General features: G+C 63.0%; 1 protein-coding gene across 1 annotated transcript in view; it reads right to left on the bottom strand.

The window, feature by feature from the left end:
• HDAC6 (histone deacetylase 6) overlaps window positions 1-25172 on the bottom strand; it is a gene marked incomplete at its 3' end in the record, with an annotated part of 36634 nt that overhangs the window by 4003 nt on the left and 7459 nt on the right. The window contains exons 3-18 of the mRNA XM_084224018.1: window positions 21062-21169; window positions 20415-20497; window positions 18844-18898; window positions 18678-18718; window positions 18337-18382; window positions 17088-17182; window positions 15330-15407; window positions 13790-13858; window positions 11789-11885; window positions 10612-10677; window positions 9527-9574; window positions 7727-7816; window positions 4889-4992; window positions 3826-3893; window positions 2360-2597; window positions 6-39 (exon numbers count right to left, since the gene is read on the bottom strand). Coding sequence (XP_084080144.1) covers window positions 6-39; window positions 2360-2597; window positions 3826-3893; window positions 4889-4992; window positions 7727-7816; window positions 9527-9574; window positions 10612-10677; window positions 11789-11885; window positions 13790-13858; window positions 15330-15407; window positions 17088-17182; window positions 18337-18382; window positions 18678-18718; window positions 18844-18898; window positions 20415-20497; window positions 21062-21169 — 1320 coding nt within the window. The remainder of the gene's footprint in view (window positions 1-5; window positions 40-2359; window positions 2598-3825; window positions 3894-4888; window positions 4993-7726; window positions 7817-9526; window positions 9575-10611; window positions 10678-11788; window positions 11886-13789; window positions 13859-15329; window positions 15408-17087; window positions 17183-18336; window positions 18383-18677; window positions 18719-18843; window positions 18899-20414; window positions 20498-21061; window positions 21170-25172) is intronic.

Below are 25172 nucleotides of genomic sequence, written 5' to 3'. Positions count from 1 at the left end.
AGCACGCGGGGCAGGCGCTGCGGGGCCTCGGGGTGCTGGCTGGGAGAAAACACGGGAAAACACCTGAAATCACCCCAAAATGAAACCCACAACACCCCAAAATCACCCCAAAAATATCCCCAAAATCACCCAAAAAATATCCCCAAAATCACCCTAAAAATATCCCCAAAATCACCCCTGGGGCAGGCGCTGCGGGGCCTCGGGGTGCTGGCTGGGAGAAAAACACGGAAAATCACCCCAAAATAAACCCCAAATCACCCCAAAATATCCCCAAAATCACCCCCAAATCACCCCAAAAATATCCCCAAAATCACCCCAAAAATATCCCCCAAATCACCCCAAAATATCCCCAAAATCACCCCCAAATCACCCCAAAAATATCCCCAAAATCACCCCAAAAATATCCCCAAAATCACCCTAAAAATATCCCCAAAATCACCCCTGGGGCAGGCGCTGCGCGGACTCGGGGTGCTGGCTGAGATAAAAACACACGAAATCACCCCAAAATGAAACCCAAATCACCCCAGAATCACCCCAAAAATATCCCCAAAATCATCCCAAAATATCCCCAAAATCACCCCAAAAATATCCCCAAAATCACCCCAAAACCACACGGGGCAGGCACTGCGGGGCCTCAGGGTGCTGGCTGCCATAAAAACACAAAAAAACCAGCTGAAATCACCCCAAAATCACCCCAAAAATATCCCCAAAATCACCCTAAAAATCACCCCAAAATCACCCTAAAAATCACCCCAAAAATATCCCCAAAATCACCCCAAAATGAAACCCAAAACATCCCCAAAATCACCCCGGGGCAGGCGCATAAAACACAGGAAAACTGCTGAAATCACCCCAAAATCACCCCAAAATGAAACCCAAATCACCCCAAAATCACCCCAAAATGAAACCCAAATCACCCCAAAATCACCCCAAAACCGCCTCCGGGCAGGCGCTGCGGGGCCCCAGCTGGGATAAAACACCAAATACCCCAAAATGACCCTGAAATACCCCAAAACCGCCCCAAATACCCCAAACTGCCCCAAATACCCCAAAACCCACCCCAAATACCCCAAAACCGCCCCAAATACTCCAAAACCGCCCCAAATACCCCAAAACCGCCCCAAATACCCCAAAACTGCCCCAAATACCCCAAAACCACCCCAAATACCCCAAAACCCGCCCCAAATACCCCAAAACTGCCCCAAATACCCCAAAACCTGCCCCAAATACCCCAAAACTGCCCCAAATACCCCAAACTGCCCCAAACACCCCAAAACCGCCCCAAATACCCCAAACTGCCCCAAATACCCCAAACTGCCCCAAATACCCCAAAACCCGCCCTAAATACCCCAAAACCGCCCCAAATACCCCAAACACCCCAAAACCGCCCCAAACCACCCTGGAAATCCTGAAATCACCCCAAAAGCACCCCGGGATAGGCGGCCCCAGCCCCCCCACCTGTCCCAGGTGTCCCTCTGTCCCTCCCCTGTCCGTCTGTCCCTCACCTGTCCCAGGTGTCCCCTGTCCATCTGTCTGCCTGTCCCTCCCCTGTCCCAGGTGTCCCTCTGTCCCTCCCCCGTCCGTCTGTCCGTCTGTCCCTCACCTGTCCCAGGTGTCCCTCTGTCCCTCACCTGTCCGTCTGTCCATCTGTCCCTCACCTGTCCCAGGTGTCCATCTGTCCCTCCCCTGTCCCTCTGTCCCTCCCCCGTCTGTCTGTCTGTCCCTCCCCTGCCCCAGGTGTCCGTCTGTCCCTCATCTGTCCCAGGTGTCCCCTGTCCCAGGTGTCCGCCTGTCCCTCCCCTGTCCCAGGTGTCTGTCCGTCCCTCCCCTGTCCGTCCGTCTGTCCCTCCCCTGTCCCAGGTGTCCGTCCGTCCCTCCCCTGTCCGTCCGTCTGTCCCTCACCTGTCCCAGGTGTCCGCCTGTCCCTCCCCTGTCCCAGGTGTCCGTCCGTCCCTCCCCTGTCCGTCCGTCTGTCCCTCACCTGTCCTAGGTGTCCGTCAGTCCCTCCCCCGTCCCTCTGTCTGTCTGTCCCTCCCCTGTCCCAGGTGTCCGTCCGTCCCTCCCCTGTCCGTCCGTCTGTCCCTCCCCTGTCCCAGCTGTCCCTCCGTCCCTCCCCCATTCCCCTGTCTGTCCGTCTGTCCCTCACCTGTCCCAGGTGTCGCTCTGTCCCTCCCCTGTCTGTCCATCCGTCCCTCCCCTGTCCGTCCGTCTGTCCCTCACCTGTCCCAGCTGTCCCTCCGTCCCTCCCCCATTCCCCTGTCCGTCCGTCTGTCCGTGCTCACCTGTCCCAGGTATCGCTCTGTCCCTCCCCTGTCTGTCCGTCCGTCCCTCCCCCGTCCGTCCGTCTGTCCGTGCTCACCTGTCCCAGGTGTTGCGGTGCTCCTCCATGCGGGGGTCGTACACCAGCCCCACCCGGGCTCTGCTCGGGGGCTCCGGGGGGGGCTCCGGCCGCTGCCCCTCCCCCTCCTGCTCCTCATCCTCATCCTCCTCATCTTCATCTTCATCATCCTCATTTTCATCCTCAGCTTCCTCCTCCTCAGCTTCATCCTCAGCTTCCTCCTCATCCTCATCTTCCTCCTCCTCCTCCTCGTCGCTCTCTGTGTGGGGGGGGCTCCTCAGGGGGGCACCCCAAATGTGCCCCTCCCCCTCCCCGCCTTTGGGGTTCCCTGAGGGGTCACTGGGGGGCTCTGGGGGTCCCTGAGGGGGGTCTGGGGGGGGGTTCTGGGGGGTTCTGGGGGGTCCTGGGGGTCCCTGGGGGGCTCTGAGGGTCCCTGGGGGGCTCTGGGGGTCCCTGGGGGGATCTGGGGGTCCCTGGGGGGGTTTTGGGGTATCTGGGGGGGTTTTGGGGGGAATGTTGGGGTTTTTGGGAAGTCTGGGGGGGTTTGGGGTGCCCCCGGGTGTTGGGGTGCCCCTGGATGTCGGGGTCCCCCCGGGATTTTGGGGTATCCCTGTGGGATGTGGGGGAGCCCCCCGGATTTGGGGGTGCCCTGTGTGATGTGGGGGTGTCCCTGTGTGATTTGGGGGTGCCCTGTGTGATGTGGGGGTGCCCTGTGTGATTTGGGGGTGCCCCCATGTGATTTCGGGATGCCCCCGGATTTGGGGTGCCCTGTGTGATGTGGGGGTGTCCCTGTGATGTGGGGGTGCCCCCCGGATTTGGGGTGCCCCTGTGATTTGGGGTGCCCCCGGTTTTGGGGTGCCCCTGTGATGTGGGGGTGCCCCTGTGATTTCGGGCTGCCCCTGTGATTTGGGGGTGCCCTGTGTGATTTGGGGTGCCCCCGGTTTTGGGGTGCCCTGTGTGATGGGGGGGTGCCCCCGGGTTTGGGGGTGGCCCTCTGTGATTTCGGGGTGCCCCTGTGTGATTTGGGGTGCCCCTGTGATGTGGGGGCGCCCCCGGATTTGGGGGTGCCCTGTGTGATGTGGGGGTGCCCCTGTGATTTGGGGGTGCCCCCGGGTTTTGGGTGCCCTGTGTGATTTGGGGGTGCCCTGTGTGATTTGGGGTGCCCCCGGATTTGGGGTGCCCCTGTGATTTGGGGTGCCCTGTGTGGTTTCTGGGTGCCCTGTGTGATTTGGGGTGCCCCCGGATTTGGGGGTGCCCCCTGTGATGTGGGGGTGCCCCTGTGATTTCGGGGTGCCCTGTGTGATTTCGGGGTGCCCCCGTGATTTGGGGTGCCCCCGGATTTGGGGTGCCCCCGGTTTTGGGGGTGCCCTGTGTGATGTGGGGGTGCCCCCGGATTGGGGGTGCCCCCCGGATTTGGGGGTGCCCTGTGTGATTTGGGGTGCCCCCGGATTTGGGGTGTCCCCGTGTTTTGGGGTGCCGGCTCTCACCGCAGCTCTGCAGGCAGCCCCAGAAGCGCCGCTGGACGCTCAGCGTGCGGGCGATGCTGGCCAGGCCGCTGGGGGGGGGACACGGAGATTGGGGGGGCTGGGGGCACCCCAAAACTGCCCTCGGTGCCAAAAACTGCCCTCGGCACCAAAAACTGCCCTCAGCACCCCCAAACTGCCCTCGGCGCCCCCAAACTGCCCCCATGGTCCCAAAACTGCCCTCGGTGCCCCCAAACTGCCCCTGGCACCAAAAACTGCCCTCGGTGCCAAAAACTGCCCTCAGCACCCCAAACTGCCCCCATGGCACCCAAAACCCCACCCCAGCACCCCCAAAACCCCCCGAGACCCCCAGAATAATCCTCAGACCCCCCAAAACCCCCCGAGCTCCCCCAAACCCCCACCCCAGCACCCCCAAAACCCCCCCGGGCCCCCACAGAATAATCCTCAGACCCCCAAAACTCCCCCCAGCACCCCAAAACCCCCCCAGGCCCCCCAGCACCCCAAAACCCCCCCAGACCCCCCCAAAATAACCCTCAGATCCCCCAAACCCCCAACCCAGACCCCCAAACCCTCCCGAGCCCCCCCAGAATAATCCTCAGACCCCCCCAAAACCCCACCCCAGAGCCCCAAACCCTCCTGAGCCCCCCCAAAATAATCCTCAGACCCCCCAAAACCCCACCCCAGCACCCCCAAACCCCCCGAGCCCCCCAGACCCCCCCCAGAATAATCCTCAGACCCCCCCAAAACCCCACCCCAGCACCCCCAAAACACCCCAAGCACCCCCAAACCCCCCCAAAATAATTCCTCAGACCCCCAAAACTTCCCCCAGCACCCCCAAAACCCCCTGAGCCCCCCCAAAATAACCCTCAGACCCCCCAAAACCCCACCCCAGCACCCCAAAACCCCCCAGACCCCCCCCAGAATAATCCTCAGACCCCCCCAAACCCCCAACCCAGACCCCAAACCCCCCTGAGCCCCCCCAAAATAATCCTCAGACCCCCCAAAACCCCACCCCAGCACCCCCAAACCCCCCCAGCACCCCAAAACCCCCGAGCCCCCTCCTCACCTGGGGCTGGGGGCGATGGGCCCGGGGGGATCCCCGGGGTCCCCCAGCAGCGTCCTCAGCACGGCCCCCACCCCCCCCGGGGACACCCCCAAATCCGGGCCCCCCTGCGGAGAGGGGGGGTCAGGGGGGGCCCACGGGACCCCCAAATAACGGCACCCCAAAAATAACGGCACCCCCAAATAACGGCACCCCAAATAACGGCACCCCAAAAATAACGGCACCCCCAAATAACGGCACCCCAAAATAACGGCACCCCAAAAATAACGGCACCCCCAAATAAAGGCACCCCAAAAATAACGGCACCCCAAATAACGGCACCCCCAAAAATAACGGCACCCCAAAATAACGGCACCCCAAAAATAACGGCACCCCATAAATAACGGCACCCCAAAAATAGCGGCACCCCCAAAACCAGCCCCCTCGAAATAACGGCACCCCAAAAATAACGGCACCCCAAAATAACGGCACCCCCAAATAACAGCACCCCAAAAATAGCGGCACCCCAAAATAACGGCACCCCCAAATAACAGCACCCCAAAAATAACGGCACCCCAAAAATAACGGCCCCCCAAAATAACGGCACCCCAAAAATAACGACACCCCAAAATAACGGCACCCCAAATAACGGCCCCCCAAAATAACGGCACCCCAAAAATAACGGCACCCCAAAAATAACGGCACCCCCAAAATAAAGGCACCCCAAAATAACGGCACCCCCAAATAACGGCACCCCCAAATAATGGCACCCCAAAAATAACGGCACCCCAAAAATAGCGGCACCCCAAAAATAACGGCACCCCGAAATAACGGCACCCCAAAAATAACGGCACCCCGAAATAACGGCACCCCAAAATAACAGCACCCCAAAATAACGGCACCCCGAAATAACGGCACCCCAAAAATAACGGCACCCCAAAAATAACGGCACCCCAAAATACCCCACACAGCCCCTATAGCTCCCACACAGCCCCCATAGCCTATAGCCCCCACCCCTATAGCCCCCATAGCCTATAGCCCCCACCCCTATAGCCCCCACCCCTATAGGCCCCACACCTATAGCCCCACACCTATAGCTCCCATAGCCTATAGCCCCCATAGCCTATAGCCCCCACACCTATAGTCCTCACACCTATAGTCCCCACACCTATAGCCCCCACCCCTACAGCCCCCATAGCCTATAGTCCCCACACCTATAGCCCCACACCTATAGCCCCCATAGCCTATAGTCCCCACACCTATAGCCCCACACCTATAGCCCCACCCCTATAGCCCCCATAGCCTATAGCCCCCACCCCTATAGTCCCCACACCTATAGTCCCCACACCTATAGCCCCCACCCCTACAGCCCCCATAGCCTATAGCCCCTACACCTATAGCCCCACACCTATAGCCCCCACCCCTATAGTCCCCATAACCTATAGCCCCCACACCTATAGCCCCCACACCTATAGCCCCCATAACCTATAGTCCCCATACCGTATCGCCCCACCCCTACAGCCCCCATACCGTATAGCCCCCACACCTATAGCCCCCACAGCCCTTATAGCCCTAGGTTCCCTATAGCTCCCATACCCTATGGCCTCTAGAGCCCCCATACCCCCACAGCCCCTATAGTCCCTATAGCCCCCTATAGTTCCCATACCCTATATCCCCCATACCCCCACATCCCCTATATCCCTATATATCCTCTATATCCCCCTAACCCCTATATATCATCTATATCCCCCTATATATTCTCTATATCTTCTCTATCCCCCTATGGCCCATACCCCCGTACCCTCCACATTCCCTCTATCCCCTATACAAACCCCACAGCCCCCATACTCCCACATATCCCCTATACATCCCCTATACCCACCACATCCCCTATATCCCCATACTCCCATATATCCCCTATACATCCCCTATATCCCCCATACTCCTCTATCCTCCATATCCTTCTCTATCCACTATACCCCCCATACCCCTATATCCCCCACACCCCTATACACCCCCTATACCCCTCTATATCCCCTATATCCCCCCTATATCCCCTATACCCCCACATATCTATATTCCCCATATTCCCCCATATTCCCCTATAAATTCCTGTATCCCCCATACCCTTCTCTATCCCCTATATCCTCCATACCCCCCTATATCCCCTATACATCCCCTATATCCCCCATACCCCCTATATACCCCTATATCCCCCATACCCTCTCTATCCCCTATATCCTCCATACTCCTCTGTATCCCCTATATCCCCTATACATCCCCCATACCCCCATACCCTCCCTATCCCCTATATCCTCTATACATCCCCCATACCCCCTCTATCCCTTACACATCCCCTATACATCCCCCATACCCCTTCCATCCCCTATCCATCCCCCATACCCCCTCCATCCCCTATCCATCCCCCATGCCACCCTCTATCCCCTATACATCCCTCATACCCCCCATGCCCTCTCCATCCCCTATACATCCCCCGTTCTGCCGTACCCCTCTCTATCCCCTATATCCCCCCATGCCCTCTCTATCTCCTGTACATCCCCCATACCCCCATCCCCTCTCCATCCCACGTACCGCCCTATACATCCCCTATACATCCCCTATCCCCTATATTCCCTCTCCATACCCCCCATACCCCCAACCCCTCTCCATGCTCCGTACCACCCTATACATCCCCTATACATCCCCTACACATCCCCCATACCCCTCTCCATCCCTTCTCCACCCCCTATACATGCCCCATACCCCTCTCCATGCTCCGTACCACCCTATACATCCCCTATACATCCCCTATACATGCCCCATATGTGCCCCATACATCCCCCATACATCCCCCATCCGTACCTGCAGCAGCAGCAGCAGCCGCCCGCGGGCCAGGGCCGAGAGCAGGTGGGTGAGCAGGGAGAACCCGGCGGGGGACACGCCCAGGGCGCCCTAAGGGACAGGAACCTATGGAGAGCCTATGGAGAACCTATAGAGAGCCTATGGAGAGAGCCCCAGGGTGCCCCGCGGGCCAGGGCCGAGAGCAGGTGGGTGAGCAGGGAGAACCCGGCGGGGGACACGCCCAGGGCACCCTGTGGGACAGGAACCTATGGAGAGCCTATGGAGAGCCTATGGAGAGCCTATGGAGAGCCTATGGAGAGAGCCTATGGAGAGAGCCTATGGAGACACTATAGAGAGAGCCCCAGGGCGCCCTAAGGGACAGCAGCCTATAGAGAGCCTATAGAGAGCCTATGGAGAGCCTATAGAGAGCCTATAAAGACACTATAAAGACACCATAGAGAGCCTATGGAGAGCCTATGGAGACACTATAGAGAGAGCCCCAGGGCGCCTTAAGGGACAGGAGCCTATGGAGAGCCTATGGAGAGCCTATAGAGACACTATAGAGAGAGCTCCAGGGCGCCCTGTGGGACAGCAGCCTATAGAGAGCCTATGGGGAGCCTATAGAGACACTATAGAGACACTATAGAGAGAACTCCAGGGCGCCCTGTGGGACAGCAGCCTATAGAGAGCCTATGGGGAGCCTATAGAGACACTATAGAGAGAGCTCCAGGGCGCCCTGTGGGACAGCAGCCTATAGAGAGCCTATGGGGAGCCTATAGAGACACTATAGAGAGAGCCCCAGAGCACCCTATGGGACAGGAGCCTATGGAGGCTATAGAGAGCCTATGGAGAGCCTATAACTATAGAGAGCCTATAGACAGCCCCAGGGTGCCCTGTGGGGACACAGGACCCTATAGGGACACTATGGGGACCCTATAGAGACAGTATAGAGACCCTATAGAGAGCCCTGTGGCACCCTATGGGGACCAGAGATCCTATAGAGATACTATAGAGACCCTAGAGAGACCCCTAGGGAGCCCTATAGGGACACAGAGACCCTATAGGGACCCTATAGAGATCCCACAGAGATCCTATAGAGACCCTGCAGAGATCCGCAAGGCACCCTATGGAGACCACAGACCCTATAGGGACCCTATAGAGACCCCCCAGGCCACCCTATAGAGACCAGAGACCCTATAGGGACCCTATAGAGACCCCCAGGGCACCCTATAGAGACCAGAGACCCTATAGGGACCCTACACAGACCGCCCAAGGCACCCTATAGAGACCAGACACCCTATAGGGACCCTATAGAGACCCCCAGGCCACCCTATAGAGACCAAAAACTCTAAAGGGGACCTATAGAGACCCCCAGAGACCCCCAGGGCCCCTGGGTTTGGGGGGGTGAGGGACCCTATAGAGCCCCCCCACCCTATAGAGACCCTATAGAGCCCCAACCCCCCCTTGAGAGCCCAGAGACCCCCCCGGACTCCCGGGGGCTTTGCGACCTCCTCGAGCCCCCCCTGAGCCCCCCAGACCCTACAGAGCCCCCCCAAACCCTACAGACCCCCCCAGACCCTACAGAGCCCCCCCAGACCCTACAGAGCCCCCCAAACCCCCCACACCCTACAGAGCCCCCCAGACACCCCCAGACCCCACAGAGCCCCCCCGAGCCCCCCCAGACCCCACAGAGCCCCCCCGAGCCCCCCCAGACCCCACAGAGCCCCCCCAGACCCCCCCAGACCCTACAGAGTCACCCCAGACCCCACAGAGCCCCCCCCGACCCCCCCAGACCCCCGAGCCCCCCCAGCCCCCCTGTACCCCCAGATCCTCCAGCGAAGCCTCGACCAGGACGAGCTGGGGCTGGAACTGAGGGAACAGCACAGGGTCAGGGGACAGCACAGGGTCAGGGGATGGGACCCCAAACCCACACGGGGACCCCAAAACCACACAGGGACCCCAAACCCAAACAGGGACCCCAAAACCCACAGGGACCCCAAAACCACACAGGGTCAGGGGATGGGACCCCAAAACCACAGGGACCCCAAAACCACACAGGGACCGCAAAACCCCACAGGGTCAGGGGATGGGACCCCAAAACCCCACAGGGAGCCCAAACCCACACAGGGTCAGGGGATGGGACCCCAAACCCACACAGGGACCCCAAACCCACAGACCCCAAACCCCCAGGAACCCCAAAACCACACAGGGACCCCAAACCCACACAGGGACCCCAAACCCACACAGGGACCCCAAAATCCCCACAGGGACCCCAAACCCAAGCAGGGACCCCAAACCCCCCAAACCCCCCAAACCCCCTCATCCCAAATCCCCAGGGACCCCAAACCCCTCAGTGACCCCAAACCCACAGGGACCCCAAACCACCCAAATCCCCTCAGTGACCCCAAACCCCCTGGCCCCCCGCAGTGACCCCAAACCCCCCAACCCCCCCAGGGACCCCAAACCCCCCTGGGACCCCAAACCCCCCTGGGACCCCAGACCCCTCAGTGACCCCAGACCCCCCAGACCCCCCCGGGTACCCCAAACCCCCCAAACCCCCCAGTGACCCCAAACCCCCTCAGTGACCCCAAACCCCCCAAACTCCCCAGTGACCCCAAACCCCCTCAGTGACCCCAAACCCCCCAAACCCCCCAAACCCCCCAGTGACCCCAAACCCCCCCAGTGACCCCAGACCCCCCTAACCCCCCAAATCCCTGCAGTGACCCCAAACCCCCAAAGCCCCCCAAACCCCACCCCTCGCCCCCTCCCCACCTGCAGGCCGATGGGCAGTGACCCCGCCCCCTGCCCCGCCCCCTCCCTACCTTGACCCCGCCCCCTGCCCCGCCCCCTCCCCACCTGCAGGCCGATGGGCAGTGACCCCGCCCCCCGCCCCGCCCCCTCCCCACCTGCAGGCCGATGGGCAGCAGGAGGTTGAAGGCGGCAGCGGCGAAATCGCCATCGGTGACAGCGGCCTGGGGACAGCGGGGGGACACACCTATGGAACCTATAGGGCCTATAGAGCCTATAGAGTCTATAGAGCCCCTGGGGACAGCGGGGGGACACCTATGGAACCTATAGGGCTGGGGAGCCTATAGAGCCCCTATAGAGCCTATAGAGCCCCTGGGGACAGCGGCACCTATGGAACCTATAGGGCCTATGGAGCCTATAGAGCCCTATAGAGCCCCTGGGGACAGCGGGACCCTATGGAGCCTATGGAGCCTATAGAGCCCTGGAAAGCCCTAGAGAACCCCTGGGGATCCTATGGACCCTATAGAGCCAATAGGGACCCTATAGAGCCCTATGGAGCCCCTGGGGACACCAGGGACCCTATGGATCCTATGGGGACCCTATAGAGCCCTATAGACCCCTACAGAGCCCCGGGAAACTCCACAGACCCCTATAGACCCCCTATGGAGCCCCTGGGGACCCACCAGAGCCCTATGGATTCCATACAGATCCCCTATAGCCCCATACCTGCTCCCAGCACAGCACCACACTGAACCCCTATGGATCCCCTATGGATCCCCTACAGATCCCCTATAGAATCCATACCTGCTCCCAGCGCAGCTCCACACTGAACCCCTATGGATCCCCTATGGATCCCCTACAGATCCCCTATAGAATCCATAGCTGCTCCCAGCGCAGCTCCACACTGAACCCCTATGGATCCCCTATGGATCCCCTATAGATCCCCTATAGAATCCATACCTGCTCCCAGCGCAGCTCCACACTGAACCCCTATGGATGCCCTATAGAATCCATACCTGCTCCTATAGAATCCATACCTGCTCCCAGCGCAGCTCCACACTGAACCCCTATAGATCCCCTATGGATCCCCTATGGATCCCCTATAGAATCCATACCTGCTCCCAGCGCAGCTCCACACTGAACCCCTATGGATCCCCTATGGATCCCCTATGGATCCCCTATAGAATCCATACCTGCTCCTATAGAATCCATACCTGCTCCCAGCGCAGCTCCACACTGAACCCCTATGGATCCCCTATAGATCCCTTATGGATCCCCTATGGATCCCCTATGGATCCCCTATAGAATCCATACCTGCTCCTATAGAATCCATACCTGCTCCCAGCGCAGCTCCACACTGAACCCCTCTCCGGGGCCGTCCCCGGCGCTCGGGGGGGGCTCCCGGCCCCGCTGAGCCCCGAAGTACAGAACACTGGGGAGAGACCAGTATGGACCAGTATGGACCAGTACGGACCAGTATGGACCAGTAGGGACCAGTAGGGACCAGTATGGACCAGTACGGACCAGTACGGACCAGCATGGACCAGTAGGGACCGGTATGGACCGGTATGGACCATTACGGATCAGTACGGACTGGTATGGACCAGTATGAACCGGTATGGACCAGTATGGATCAGTACAGACCAGTACAGACCAGTATGGACCGGTACGGACCAGTAGGGACCAGTAATGGCCAGTATGGGCCAGTACAGACCAGTATGGCCCAGTATAGACCAGTAGGGACCAGTACGGACTGGCATGCACCAGTATGTACCAGTACAGATTGGTACGGACCAGTATGGACCGGTATGGACACGTACGGACCACTATGGACCAGTACAGACCAGTACAGACTGGTATGGACCAGTACAGACCAGTACGGACCAGTACAGACCGGTATGGACCAGTATGGACCAGTACGGACCAGTACAGACCGGTATGGACCAGTATAAACCACTACAGACCAGTATGGACCAGTACAAACCAGTATGGACCAGTAGGGACCAGCACCCCCCAGTATAGCCCAGCTCTCCCAGTGCGGCTCCCAGTATGCCCAGTACACCCCCCCAGCTCTCCCAGTATGCCCAGTACACCCCCCCAGCTCTCCCAGTATCCCCAGTATGCCCCCCCAGCTCTCCCAGTATGCCCAGTACCCCCCCCCAGCTCTCCCAGTATGCCCAGTCTGCCCCCCCAGCTCTCCCAGTATGCCCAGTCTGCCCCCCCAGCTCTCCCAGTATCCCCAGTGTGCCCCCCCAGCTCTCCCAGTATGCCCAGTACACCCCCCCAGCTCTCCCAGTATCCCCAGTGTGCCCTCCCAGTGCTCCCAGTATGCCCAGTACACCCCCCAGCTCTCCCAGTATGCCCAGTCTGCCCCCCCAGCTCTCCCAGTATCCCCAGTACACCCCCCCAGCTCTCCCAGTATGCCCAGTACACCCCGCCAGCTCTCCCAGTATGCCCAGTACACCCCCCCAGCTCTCCCAGTATGCCCAGTGTGCCCCCCCAGCTCTCCCAGTATGCCCAGTCTGCCCCCCCAGCTCTCCCAGTATGCCCAGTCTGCCCCCCCAGCTCTCCCAGTATCCCCAGTGTGCCCCCCCAGTGCTCCCAGTATCCCCAGTACACCCCCCCAGTGCTCCCAGTATGCCCAGTATGGACCCCAGCTCTCCCAGTATGCCCAGTACACCCCCCAGCTCTCCCAGTATGCCCAGTGTGCCCCCCCAGCTCTCCCAGTATCCCCAGTGTGCCCCCCCAGCTCTCCCAGTATGCCCAGTCTGTCCCCCCAGTGCTCCCAGTATGCCCAGTACACCCCCCCAGTGCTCCCAGTATGCCCAGTCTGCCCCCCCAGTGCTCCCAGTATGCCCAGTGTGCCCCCCCAGTGCTCCCAGTATCCCCAGTGTGCCCCCCCAGCTCTCCCAGTATGCCCAGTACAGCCCCCCAGCTCTCCCAGTATCCCCAGTACACCTCCCCAGCTCTCCCAGTACACCCCCCCAGCGCTCCCAGTATGCCCAGTCTGCCCCCGCAGTGCTCCCAGTATCCCCAGTACACCCCCCCAGCTCTCCCAGTATGCCCAGTACACCCCCCCAGCTCTCCCAGTATGCCCAGTGTGCCCCCCCAGCTCTCCCAGTATCCCCAGTACTCACCCCCAGCTCTCCCAGTATCTCCAGTACTCACCCCCAGCTCTCCCAGTATGTCCAGTACCCCCCCCCAGCTCTCCCAGTATGCCCAGTACCCCCCCCCAGCTCTCCCAGTACCCCCCCCCAGCTCTCCCAGTACTCCCCCCCAGCTCTCCCAGTATGCCCAGTGTGCCCCCCCAGCTCTCCCAGTATGCCCAGTACCCACCTGGGGTCCTCCTGGAAGATCCGGGCCAGGCTCCGCCCGGGCCGGGGGCTCCAGTCCACGATCAGGACCCTGGGGGGGGCAGGGCTGGGACCCCAAACCCACCCCAGACACCCCGAACACCCCAAACCCCCCCCCAACACCCCAGACACCCCAAAAACCCCAGAACACCCAAAACCCACCCGAACACCCCAAACGCCCCAAACACCCCAAACCCACCAGAACAACCTAAATCCCCCCCCAGAACACCCCAAACATCCCAGACACCCCAAAAACCCCCAGACACGCCAAACACCCCAAAACCCCAAACCCACCCCTGACACCCCAAAAACCCCCAGACACCCCAAACATCCCAGACACCCCAAAACCCCCAGAACACCCCAAAAACCCCAAACACCCCAAACCCCCCAGAACAACCCCAAACCCACCCCAAACCCACCCCAGAGACCCCAAAACCCCCAGAACACCCCAAAAACCCCAAACCCACCCCAAACACCATAAACACCCCAAACCCCCCCCAGAACATCTCAACCCCACCCCAACCCCACCCAGACACCCCAAACACCCCAAAACCCCCAGAACAACCCAAACACCCAAAACACCCCAAACCCACCCCAGAACACCCCAAACCCCCCCAGACACCCCAAACACCCAAAACACCCCAAACCCACCCCAAACTCATCCCAGAACACCCCAACCCCCCCCAGACACCCCAAACCCCCCAATCCCTCCCAAAAGGGCCCCTGTGCCCCAGGACCCCCCAAACAGGGACCCAACGTCGGGGGTGCCGGGACCCCCCAGTGACTCCCAGGACACCCCCAGTGGCGCCCCCTGTTGGTGCCCCCCCGTTGCTGCCCCTCAGTTTTGCCCCCTTCCCCTGTCGTTGCCCCCCCGGTTTTACCCCTCCCCCCATTGTTGCCCCCCTGGTTTTACCCCTCCCCCAGTTTTACCCCTCCCCTCGCTGTTGCCCCCCAGTTGCCCCCCCCGTTGTTGCCCCCCCGTTGTTGCCCCCCTGTTGCTGCCCCCCCATTATAGCTCCCCGGTTTTACCCCTCCCCCCGTTGTTGCCCCCCCTTGTTGCCCCCCGTTATTGCCCCTCCCCGCCGTTGCCCCCACCCCATTGTTGCCCCCCCCAGTTGCCCCCCCCCACCCCCGCCGTTGCTCCTCACTGCTGCACCCCGGTTTTTCCCCCCCCCAGTTGCCCCCCCCCCGTTGTTGCCCCCCGTTGTTGCCCCCCCCTCCCCGCCGTTGCCCCCTCACCGTTGCCCCCCGGTTTTGCCCCCCATCGCTGTTGCCCCCTATTGCTGTTGCCCCCCCTTAGTTACCCCCCTGCCATTGTTGCCCCCCGTTGTTGCCCCCTCCCATCGTTGTTGCCCCTCCCCGTTGTTGCCCCCTCCCCGCCGTTGCCCCTCACCGCTGCACCCCGGTTTTACCCCTCCCCCCGTAGTTGCCCCCCGTTGTTGCCCCCCCCCCGTTGTTGCCCCCCCCCCCCCCCGTTGTTGCCCCCTCCCCGTAGTTGCCCCCTCCCCACCGTTGCCCCTCACCGCTGCACCCCGAGCTGTTTCTGCGCCACCCGGGCGGCCACGGCCGCGGGCTGGGGGGGGTCCTGGGGGTCCTGGGGGCTGCAGAGACACGGAGAGACCCTGTGGGACCCTATGGATCCATAGGGAACCACACAGAACCCTACAGAACCCTATGGACCCATACGGAACCCCACAGAACCCTATAGAACCCTACAGACCCTGTGGGACCCTATGGATCCATAGGGAACCGCACAGGACCCTACAGAACCCTATGGATCCATACAGAACCCCACAGAACCCTATAGAACTCTACAGACCCTGTGGACCCTATAGATCCATAGGGAACCCCACAGACCCCTATGGATCCGTATGGAACCCCACAGACCCCTATAGAACCCTACAGACCCTGTGGACCCCTATGGATCCATATAGAACCCCACAGACCCTGTGCATCCCTATGGATCCACATGGAACCCTACACACCCCTATGAATCCATATAGAACCCCCCAGACCCCGATGGACCCTCACAGACCCCCCCCCCCCAACCCTGCAGACCCCATAGGGATCCCCCAACCCCTTAGAGAGCCCCTATGGACCCTGCCCCACGGGCGCCCCCAGCCCCCAAATCCCCCAAATCCCCCCAGCCCCCAAAGCCCCACAGCCCCTAAAGCTCCAAAGCCCCCCAGCCCCAAATCCCCCAGTCCCAAATCCCCCTAACCCCCAAATCCCCCAAAGCTCCCAAAGCCTCCAAAGCCCCCCAGCCCCAAAGCCCCCAAATCCCCCAAATGCCCCAAAGTCCCCAAATCCCCAAATCCCCCAAAGCCCCAAAGCCCCCAAAGCCCCAAAGTCCCCAAATCCCCAAATCCCCCAAAGCCCCAAAGTCCCCAAAGCCCGAAATCCCCCAAAGCCCCCAAATCCCCCAAAGCCCCAAATCCCCCCAGCCCCAAATCCCCCAGTCCCAAAGCCCCCAAAGCCCCCTAACCCCCAAATCCCCCAAATCCCCAAATCCCCCAAAGCCCCAAAGTCCCCAAAGCCCGAAATCCCCCAAAGCCCCCAAAGCGCCCCAGCCCCCAGATCCCCCCAGCCCCAAATCCCCCAGTCCCAAAGCCCCCAAAGCCCCCTAACCCCCAAATCCCCCAAATCCCCAAAGCCCCCAAATCCCCAAAGCCCCCAAAGCCTCCAAGGCCCACTGCGACCCCTGGAACCCTTTACTGCCCCTGGAACCCTTTACTGCCCCCATAACCCTTTACTGCCCCCCTTTACTGCCCCCATAACCCTTTACTGCCCCCCTTTATTGCCCCCCCCCGTACCTCACTGCCTCCCCCTTTTTGCCCCCCGTACCCCATAATGCCCCCCAACCCCCCCCACCCCATTTCTGCCCCCTGTACCTGATCAGGGCAGCCCCCATACCCCATTCCCCCCCCAGACCCCGTTTTCCCCCCCCATACCTCGTTTTTGCCCCCCGTACCCGTTATTCCCCCCGTACCCCGTTATTCCCCCCGTACCCCGTTATTCCCCCCCCGTACCCCGTTATTCCCCCCCGTACCCCGTTATTCCCCCCCCGTACCCCGTTTTTGCCCCCCGTTTTTCCCCCGTACCCCGTTATTCCCCCGTACCCCGTTATTCCCCCCGTTATTCCCCCCGTACCTGATCAGCGCCGCCCCGTACCCCGTTATTCCCCCCGTACCCCGTTATTCCCCCGTACCCCATTATTCCCTCCCCGTACCCCATTATTCCCTCCCCGTACCCCGTTATTCCCCCCGTTATTCCCCCCGTACCTGATCAGCGCCGCCCCGTTGCGCAGGGCCCCCCCCAGCACCGCCTCCAGCAGCGCCAGCGCCGCCCCCACGGCCCGGCGGGGCCCCGCGCCCCCCTGCGACACCCCAAAATCAGGGGGGACCCCAAAATCGAGGGGGGACTCAGGGCCCCCCTGCGACACCCCAAAATCAATCGGGGGGACCCCAAAATCGGGGGGGACTCAGGGCCCCCCTGCGACACCCCAAAATCAATCGGGGGGACCCCAAAATCGGGGGGACCCCAAAATCAGGGGGGGGCCCGCGCCGCCCTGCGACACCCCAAAATCAGGGGGGACCCCAAAATCAGGGGGGGACCCCAAAATCAGGGGGGGCACCGAGCCCCCCTGCGACACCCCAAAATCCATCAGGGGGACCCCAAAATCAATCGGGGGGACCCCAAAATCGGGGGGGCCCCGCGACCCCTGCGACACCCCAAAATCAATCGGGGGGGACCCCAACATCGCGGGGGAACCGAGCCCCCCTGCGACACCCCAAAATCCATCAGGGGGGACCCCAAAATCGTGGGAGGGAGCCCCGCGTCCCCCTGCGACACCCCAGAATCCATCAGGGGGGACCCCAAAATCGGGGGGGACTCAGGGACCCCTGCGACACCCCAAAATCAATCGGGGGGACCCCAAAATCCATCAGGGGGGACCCCAAAATCGTGGGAGGGAGCCCCGCGTCCCCCTGCAACACCCCAAAATCAGGGGGGACCCCAAAATCAGGGGGGGACCGAGCCCCCCTGTGACACCCCCAAATCAGGGGGGCACCCCAAAATTGTGGGGGCACCCCAAATCAGGGGGGGCCACCACCCCCTCCCAGGCCACCCCAAAATCAGGGGGGGCCCCAACCAGGGAGGGCACCCCAAAACCCCAGAGGGAAATGCAAGGGACTGGGGGGACCCCAAAATCCACAGGGAGACCCCAAAACCCCCCACGGGAGGGACCTGGAGTCGGGGGGAACCCCAAAACCCACAGGGGGACCCCAAAACCCTCACTGAGGGTCCCTGGTGGCTGGGAAGGGACCCCAAACCCTCCCGGGGGTCTCAGGGATTTGGGGACCCCCCTCAGTGACCCCAAACCCTCCCGGGGGGGTCTCAGGGATTTGGGGACCCCCAAACCCTCCCGGGGCTCTCAGGGATTTGGGGACGCCCCTCAGTGACCCCCAAACCCTCCCGGGGCTCTCAGGAATTTGGGGACCCCCCCGGACCCCGAGATCGGGGGGCGCTCACCGGGCTGGGGCTCTCGGGGGGCTCCAGCTTCGCCACGAACGAGGGGCTGGGGGGACCCCAAAACCACCTTGAGGGGCTGGCCAGGGGTCCCCAGAGCCCCCCCAAATCCTGGGGGACCCTGGTGCTCCCCCAAACCCCACAGGACCCCCCCAAACCCCACACGGCCCCCCCTGCTCCCCATATCCACCCCAAAACCCCCCTAAATCCCACCCAGAGCCCTCAGTGCTCCCCCAAATCCCTTGGGAGCACCCCCAAATCCTCCCCAGCTCCCCCCTAAATCCCTCAGAGACCCCCAAACCCCCCCCAGCCCCCCAAAATCCCCCCAAATCCCCCGGCCCCACCTGTGCACCAGCAGCAGCTCCTCATCGCTGGCCTCGCGGCACTGGGGGGGGCAGGGGGTGTCAGGGGGGGTCCCCAAAATCTCGGATGGGGTCCCCCAAAATCCGCGGGGACCCCAAAAGGGGAGGGGACCCCAAAAGGGGAGGGGACCCCGAGTTTGGGGCTGACCTGGACGGGGACGCAGCGCTGGAACAGCTCCTGCAGGGCCGGACCCCCGGGGAGGCTGCGGGAGCACAGCGTCAGGGGGGACCCCAAAAACACCGAGGGGACCCCAAAACCCCCCGGGAACCCCAAAACCCCCCGGGAACCCACAAACACTGAGGGGACCCCAAAGGTCGGGGGGACCCCCAAAACCCCGAGGGGAACCCAAACCCCCCCCCCCCGGGGACCCCAAAAACCCTGAGGGAACCCCAAAGGTGAGGGGGGACCCCGAGAATTTGGGGGAAGGGGGCTGGGGGGTCGGTGGAGGGGATTTGGGGGATTTGGGGGATTTGGAGACTTTGGTAAAATTTGGGAGATTTGGTAAAATTTGGGGAATTTGGGGGATCCGGGGGGAACTGGGGAGATTGGGGTATTGGGGGGGATCAGGGGGGGATCAAGGGGGGCTCGGGGCAGTTTTGGGGGGCTCTGTGCTGTTTGGGGGTGCTCCGGGCAGTTTGGGGGGGCTCTGTGCTGTCAGTGGGGGCTCCGGGCAGTTTGGGGGTGCTCCGGGCAGTTTGGGGGTGCTCCCGCAGTTTTGGGGTGCTCCCGCAGTTTGGGGTGCTCTGGGCAATTTGGGGGGGCTCTGGCAGTTTCGGGGGGGCTCCGGGCAGTTTGGGGTGCTCCCGCAGTTTGGGGGGGCTCTGTTCTGTTCGGGGGTGCTCCCGCAGTCTGGGGGGGCTCCGGGCAGTTTGGGGTGCTCCCGCAGTTTGGGGGTGCTCCCGCAGTTTGGGGGTGCTCCCGCAGTTCGGGGGGGCTCCGGGCAGTTTGGTGGGGCTCTGTTCTGTTTGGGGGGCTCTGGGCAGTTTTGGGGGGCTCTGGGCAGTTTTGGGGTGCTCCTGCAGTTTTGGGAGGGCTCCGGGCAGTTTCAGGGGGCTCTGTTCTGCTCGGGGTGCTCCCGCAGTTTCGGGGTGCTCCCGCAGTTTGGGGGCGCTCCCGCAGTTTCGGGGGGCTCCCGCAGTTTCGGGGAGCTCCTGCAGTTTCGGGGGGCTCTGTGCAGTTTGAGGGGGCTCTGGGCAGTTTCGGGGGGCTCTGTTCTGTTCGGGGGTGCTCCCGCAGTCTGGGGGGGCTCCGGGCAGTTTGGGGTGCTCCCGCAGTTTTGGGGTGCTCCCGCAGTTTGGGGGTGCTCCCGCAGTTCGGGGGGGCTCCGGGCAGTTTCGGGGTGCTCCGGGCAGTTTGGTGGGGCTCTGTTCTGTTTGGGGGGCTCTGGGCAGTTTCGGGGTGCTCCGGGCAGTTTTGGGGTGCTCCCGCAGTTTGGAGGGGCTCCGGGCAGTTTGGGGGGGCTCTGTGCTGTTTGGGGGGGCTCTGTGCAGTTTGGGGGGGCTCTGTTCTGTTCGGGGGGGCTCCAGGCAGTTTCGGGGTGCTCCCGCAGTTTGGGGGGGCTCTGTTCTGTTCAGGGGTGCTCCCGCAGTTTGGGGTGCTCCCGCAGTTTGGGGGTGCTCCCGCAGTTTGGGGGGGCTCTGTGCTGTTCGGAGGTGCTCCCGCAGTTTCGGGGTGCTCCCGCAGTTTGGGGGTGCTCCCGCAGTCTGGGGTCTCCGTACCGGCCGTCGCCGTGCCCGGCCCCGTGCCCTCCATCGCTGACCAGCCCCGTCCCGGTGGGAGCCGCGGCCTCGGCCCCCAAATCCTGCTCGGGGGGGGAGGGGATCGGGGTCTGGGGGGTCCCGGGACACCCCGGCCCCCCCGAGCCCCTCCCCATCCCAAAGGGACCCCCAGCCCCACCCCCCATTATAGGGGCACCCCCCAGCCCCAAACCGGGGGTCCCCCCAAAGGGCTCCAGCTGTGCTGGGCATCCCCAAAAGGGGCCAAAATTCGGGGGACCCCAGACCCCCCAAACGGCCCCAAATATGGGGGCGCCCCACCCAGAGGCCCCAAAACCCATTTTTGGGGTTCCCCTCCCCCCCCGTTACCAGCTGCTGAAGCTCTGCCTCCAGCCCCCCCCCCCCATATCCCAGCACCCCCAGAACCCCCAGACCCCCCCAAACCACAATTTTTGGGGTCCCCCATGTCCCAGCCCCCCCAACCTCCCCATTTTCGGGGTGCCCCTCCCCCCCATTACCAGCTGCTGTGACTCCACCTCCAGCCCTCCCCCAATATCCCAGCACCCCCAGACCCCCCCAAACCCCAATTTTTGGGGTCCCCCACGTCCCACCCCCCCCATTTTCGGGGTGCCCCTCCCCCCCCCCGTTACCAGCTGCTGAAGCTCCGCCTCCAGCCCCGCCCTCCGGCCCCGCGCGCGCCCGCGCCGGCGCGCCTGGCACAGCGCCCCCTGCTGGGGGAGGCGCCGCCCCGCGCGGCCCTGGGCGGAGCCACCGTCAGACACGCCCACCCAGGCCACGCCCACATAGGTATCACCCAAAAAGCCACGCCCGCCGCAAAGCCACGCCCATCTACCACACCAATCCAAGCTCCGCCCACAGCGAAACCACGCCCCGGGAGCCCCGCCCCTGAGCACCCTGGTGCAATGGGAGGCGTGGCCCTGATGGCCACACCCAAATAGGACACGCCCATCCCACATAGACCACGCCCACCCACGTGGCAGCCGCATGGAGCCCAGAGGCTTGGGCGTGTCTGTGCGACCCCGCCCAGCTGAAGCCCCGCCCCTCAGCCCCGCCCCCTCCACGCGCGGAGCCCGCTCCAGTTCGGGGCACCCAGGCCACACCCCGCCAGGCCCCGCCCCCTGCCCCGCCCCCTGCTGGCCCCGCCCCTCTCACCATGGCAGCCGGGGGGCTCTAGCGGCGCGCGGGGGGGGGCATCGCGGGGGCCTGGGGGGGACACGGGTCAGGGGACAGCGGGGACAATGGGGGGGGACACGGGTCAGGGGACAGCGGGGACAATGGGGGGGGACACGGGTCAGGGGACAGCGGGGACAATGGGGGGGACAGCGGGGCGGGGGATAATGGACACGGGTCAGGGGACACGGGGACAGCGGGGGGACACGGGGCGGGGCACGGGGGCGACACGGGTGAGGGGACAGCGGGGGACAATGGGGGGGACAGCGGGGCACAGCGGGGCGGGATAGCGCGGACACGGGTGAGGGGACAACGGGGGACAGCGGGGGGACAGCGGGGCTGGGCACCGCGGGACAGGGGTTGGGGGACAATGAGGGACACGTGGGGGGACACGGGGCGGGGCACCGGGGGGCGGGGGACACCGGGGATAGCGGGGTGACAGCGGAGGGACAGCGGGGGGACACGGGTGAGGGGACAATGGGGGACAGCGGAGGGACACGGGGCGGGGCACCGGGGGACACGGGTGAGGGGACAATGGGGGACAGCGGGGGGACACGGGTTGGGGCACGGCGGGGGCGGGGCCGTCACGAGGGGGCGGGGCCGGCGGGGAGCGCACGGGGCCGGCGGGCGGGGCCGGGAGGGGCCGGGGATCCTGAGGGGCTCCGGGGGCACCGGGGGGTCCCGGGACGGCTCGGGGGGCTCGGGGGGGGTTCGGGGATCAAGGGAGGGCTCGGGGGTCCCGGGGGGCTCCGGGGGATCCCGGGGGTTTCGGGGGTCCCGGGGGGGTTCGGGGGTCCCGGGCGGGGCCGGAGCCGCCTCACTCACCTGCAGCCCCGCGCGACGCTGGCGCGAAGCGCGCCGTGATGACGTCAAGGGCGGGCGGGGCACGAGCGCGACTAAGGGGCGTGGCCATGAGGGGGGCGTGACTCAGCCACGCCTGGGGCGTGGCACCGCGAACAGCGGGGCGGGGCTTAAAAGGGCGTGTCAGTGAGGGGCGTGGTCAGACGAGGGCGGGGCCGCTGCTTTACGGGCCGCCATGTTGGCTGTGCTCATGGGGGCCGCCATGTTGGTTGTGCTCGCAGGGCCGCCATGTTGGCTGTGCTCATGGGGGCCGCCATATTGGTTGTGCTCGCAGTGCCGCCATATTGGCTCTGCTCATGGGTGCCGCCATATTGCCCCCCTCATGGAGGCCGCCATCTTGGGTCCAACCATATCTTGTCCAGAGTGGGGGAGCCCCTTTAATAAGATTTTTTTTGTTCCCCAAGCCCCGCCCCCAGCCCGCAGGTGGCCCCGCCCCCGCCCCGCCCCCCAAGAACGAGTCGGAGCCGCCGTGTCGGTACCGATCTGTACTGGGAGCCCCGTCAGAGCTGCGGGCCCAGCCCGGGGGGCGCCGCACCGGGGGCGGCCCCGAACTCGGGGCCCAGGAAGGGCGCGGCCGGGGCGGGGAAGGGCAGCAGGTGCCCGGACAGGACCAGCGGCCCCAGGGCGAAGAGCGCGGCCGGGTCCTCGGGGGGCGGCTGGGGGGGCGCGGGCGGGGGCAGGGGCGGCCCCGCCGAGGTTTCGGGGACCCCCCCGGGCCCGGCGCCCCCCCCCTGGCGCCGCTTCTTGCCCTTGGCCGAGACCTTGCGGTTGCGGGTCTGGATCCCGTCCTTGCGCATCGTCAGCGGCCGGTTCACCTGCGGGATGGGGACACCGGGTTGGGGGGCACAAACGGGGACAGGGACCCCCAAATCCCGGCAGGGGGTCCCCGAACCCGGGGGGGGGTCCCAAATCAGGGGGGGAGTCCCAAAACCTGAGAGGGGGGGTGGTCCCCAAATCCGGAGGGGGTCCCCCAATGCAGGGAGGTCCCCAAATCCGGAGGGGGTTCCCAAATCTGGAGGGGGTCCCGAAAACCTGAGGTGGGGTCCCCAAATCTGGAGGGGGTCCCCAAAACCTGAGGGAGGTCCCCAAATCCGGAGGGGGTCCCCAAATGCAGGGACGTCCCCAAATCCAGGCCAGGGGTCCCCAAATCCGGAGGGCGTCCCCAAATCTGGAGGCGGGGTCCCCAAATCCAGGCCAGGGTCCCCAAACCCGGGGGGGAGTCCCAAAACCCGGGGGGGGTCCCCAAATCTGGAGATGGGGTCCCCAAAACCTGTGGGAGGGGGGTCCCCAAATCCAGGCCAGGGGTTCCCAAATCCGGAGGGGGTCCCCAAATCCAGGCCAGGGGTTCCCAAATCCGGAGGGGGTCCCCAAAACCAGGCCAGGGGTCCCCAAAGCTGGGGGAGGTCCCCAGATCCGGGCCAGGGGTCTCCAAACCCGGGGGGTCACCCAAAGACGGAGGGAGTCCCAAAACCGGGGGGGGGGTGGTCCCCAAATCCTGAGGGGGTCCCCAAAACCTGAGGTGGGGTGTCCAAAACCTGAGGGGGGGGTCCCCAAAACCTGAGGGGGGGGGGTGGTCCCCAAATCCGGGGGAGGTCCCCAAATGCAGGGAGGTCCCCAAAACCTGAGGAGGTCCCCAAAACCTGAGGGGGGGGGTTGGTCCCCAAATCCGGAGGGGGTCCCCAAATCTGGAGGTGGGGTCTCCAAATCTGGAGGGGGTCCCCAAAACCTGAGGGAGGTCCCCAAATCCGGAGGGGGTCCCCAAATGCAGGGACGTCCCCAAATCCGGGCCAGGGGTCCCCAAATCCGGAGGGGGTCCCCAAATGCAGGGAGGTCCCCAAATCTGGAGGTGGGGTCCCCAAATCCAGGCCAGGGGGGTCTGGCCCCCCCCCAAAGTTCCCATCCCACCCCCATCCGGGATGGACCCCCCAAAAATCCCTTCCCGTTCCCCCTCCCCCTCCGTGAGCGGGGATTTGGGGGGTTTGGGTGTCCTGGCCCGGCTTTGGGGTGACTCAGGGATGCTTTGGGGTGGTTTAGGAACGCTTTGGGATATTCAGAAATATTTTGGGGTGTTTTTGGGATATTTTGGGGTGTTTTAGGGATGCTTTGGGGTGTTTTAGGGATATTTTGGGGTGTTTTAGGGATATTTTGGGGTGTTTTAGGGATATTTTGGGGTGGCTCAGGGATGCTTTGGGGTGGTTTAGGAACACTTTGGGATATTCAGGAATATTTTGGGGTGTTTTAGGATATTTTGGGGTGTTTTAGGGATATTTTGGGGTGTTTTAGGGATATTTTGGGCTGACTCAGGGATGCTTTGGGGTGGTTTAGGAACACTTTGGGATATTTAGGAATATTTTGGGGTGGTTTTGGGGATATTTTGGGTGGCTCAGGGATGCTTTGGGGTGGTTTAGGAACGCTTTGGGATATTTAGGGATATTTTGGGGTGGTTTAGGGATATTTTGGGGTGGTTTTGGGATATTTTGGGGTGTTTTTAGGATATTTGGGGTGGTTTTGGGGATATTTTGGGGTGGTTTTAGGGATATTTTGGGGTGGTTTAGGGATATTTTGGCGTGTTTTAGGGATATTTTGGGGTGTTTTTGGGATATTTTGGGGTGTTTTTGGGATATTTTGGGGTGTTTTTAGGATATTTTGGGGTGGTTTTGGGGATATTTTGGGGTGGCTCAGGGATGTTTTGGGGTGGTTTAGGAACCC

This window comes from Fringilla coelebs (genome assembly GCF_963513975.1).
Source record: "Fringilla coelebs genome assembly, chromosome: 33".
NCBI lineage: Eukaryota > Metazoa > Chordata > Aves > Passeriformes > Fringillidae > Fringilla > Fringilla coelebs.
Note: the sequence above shows the minus strand (reverse complement) of the source record. Positions and strands in the feature narration are given on the sequence as shown.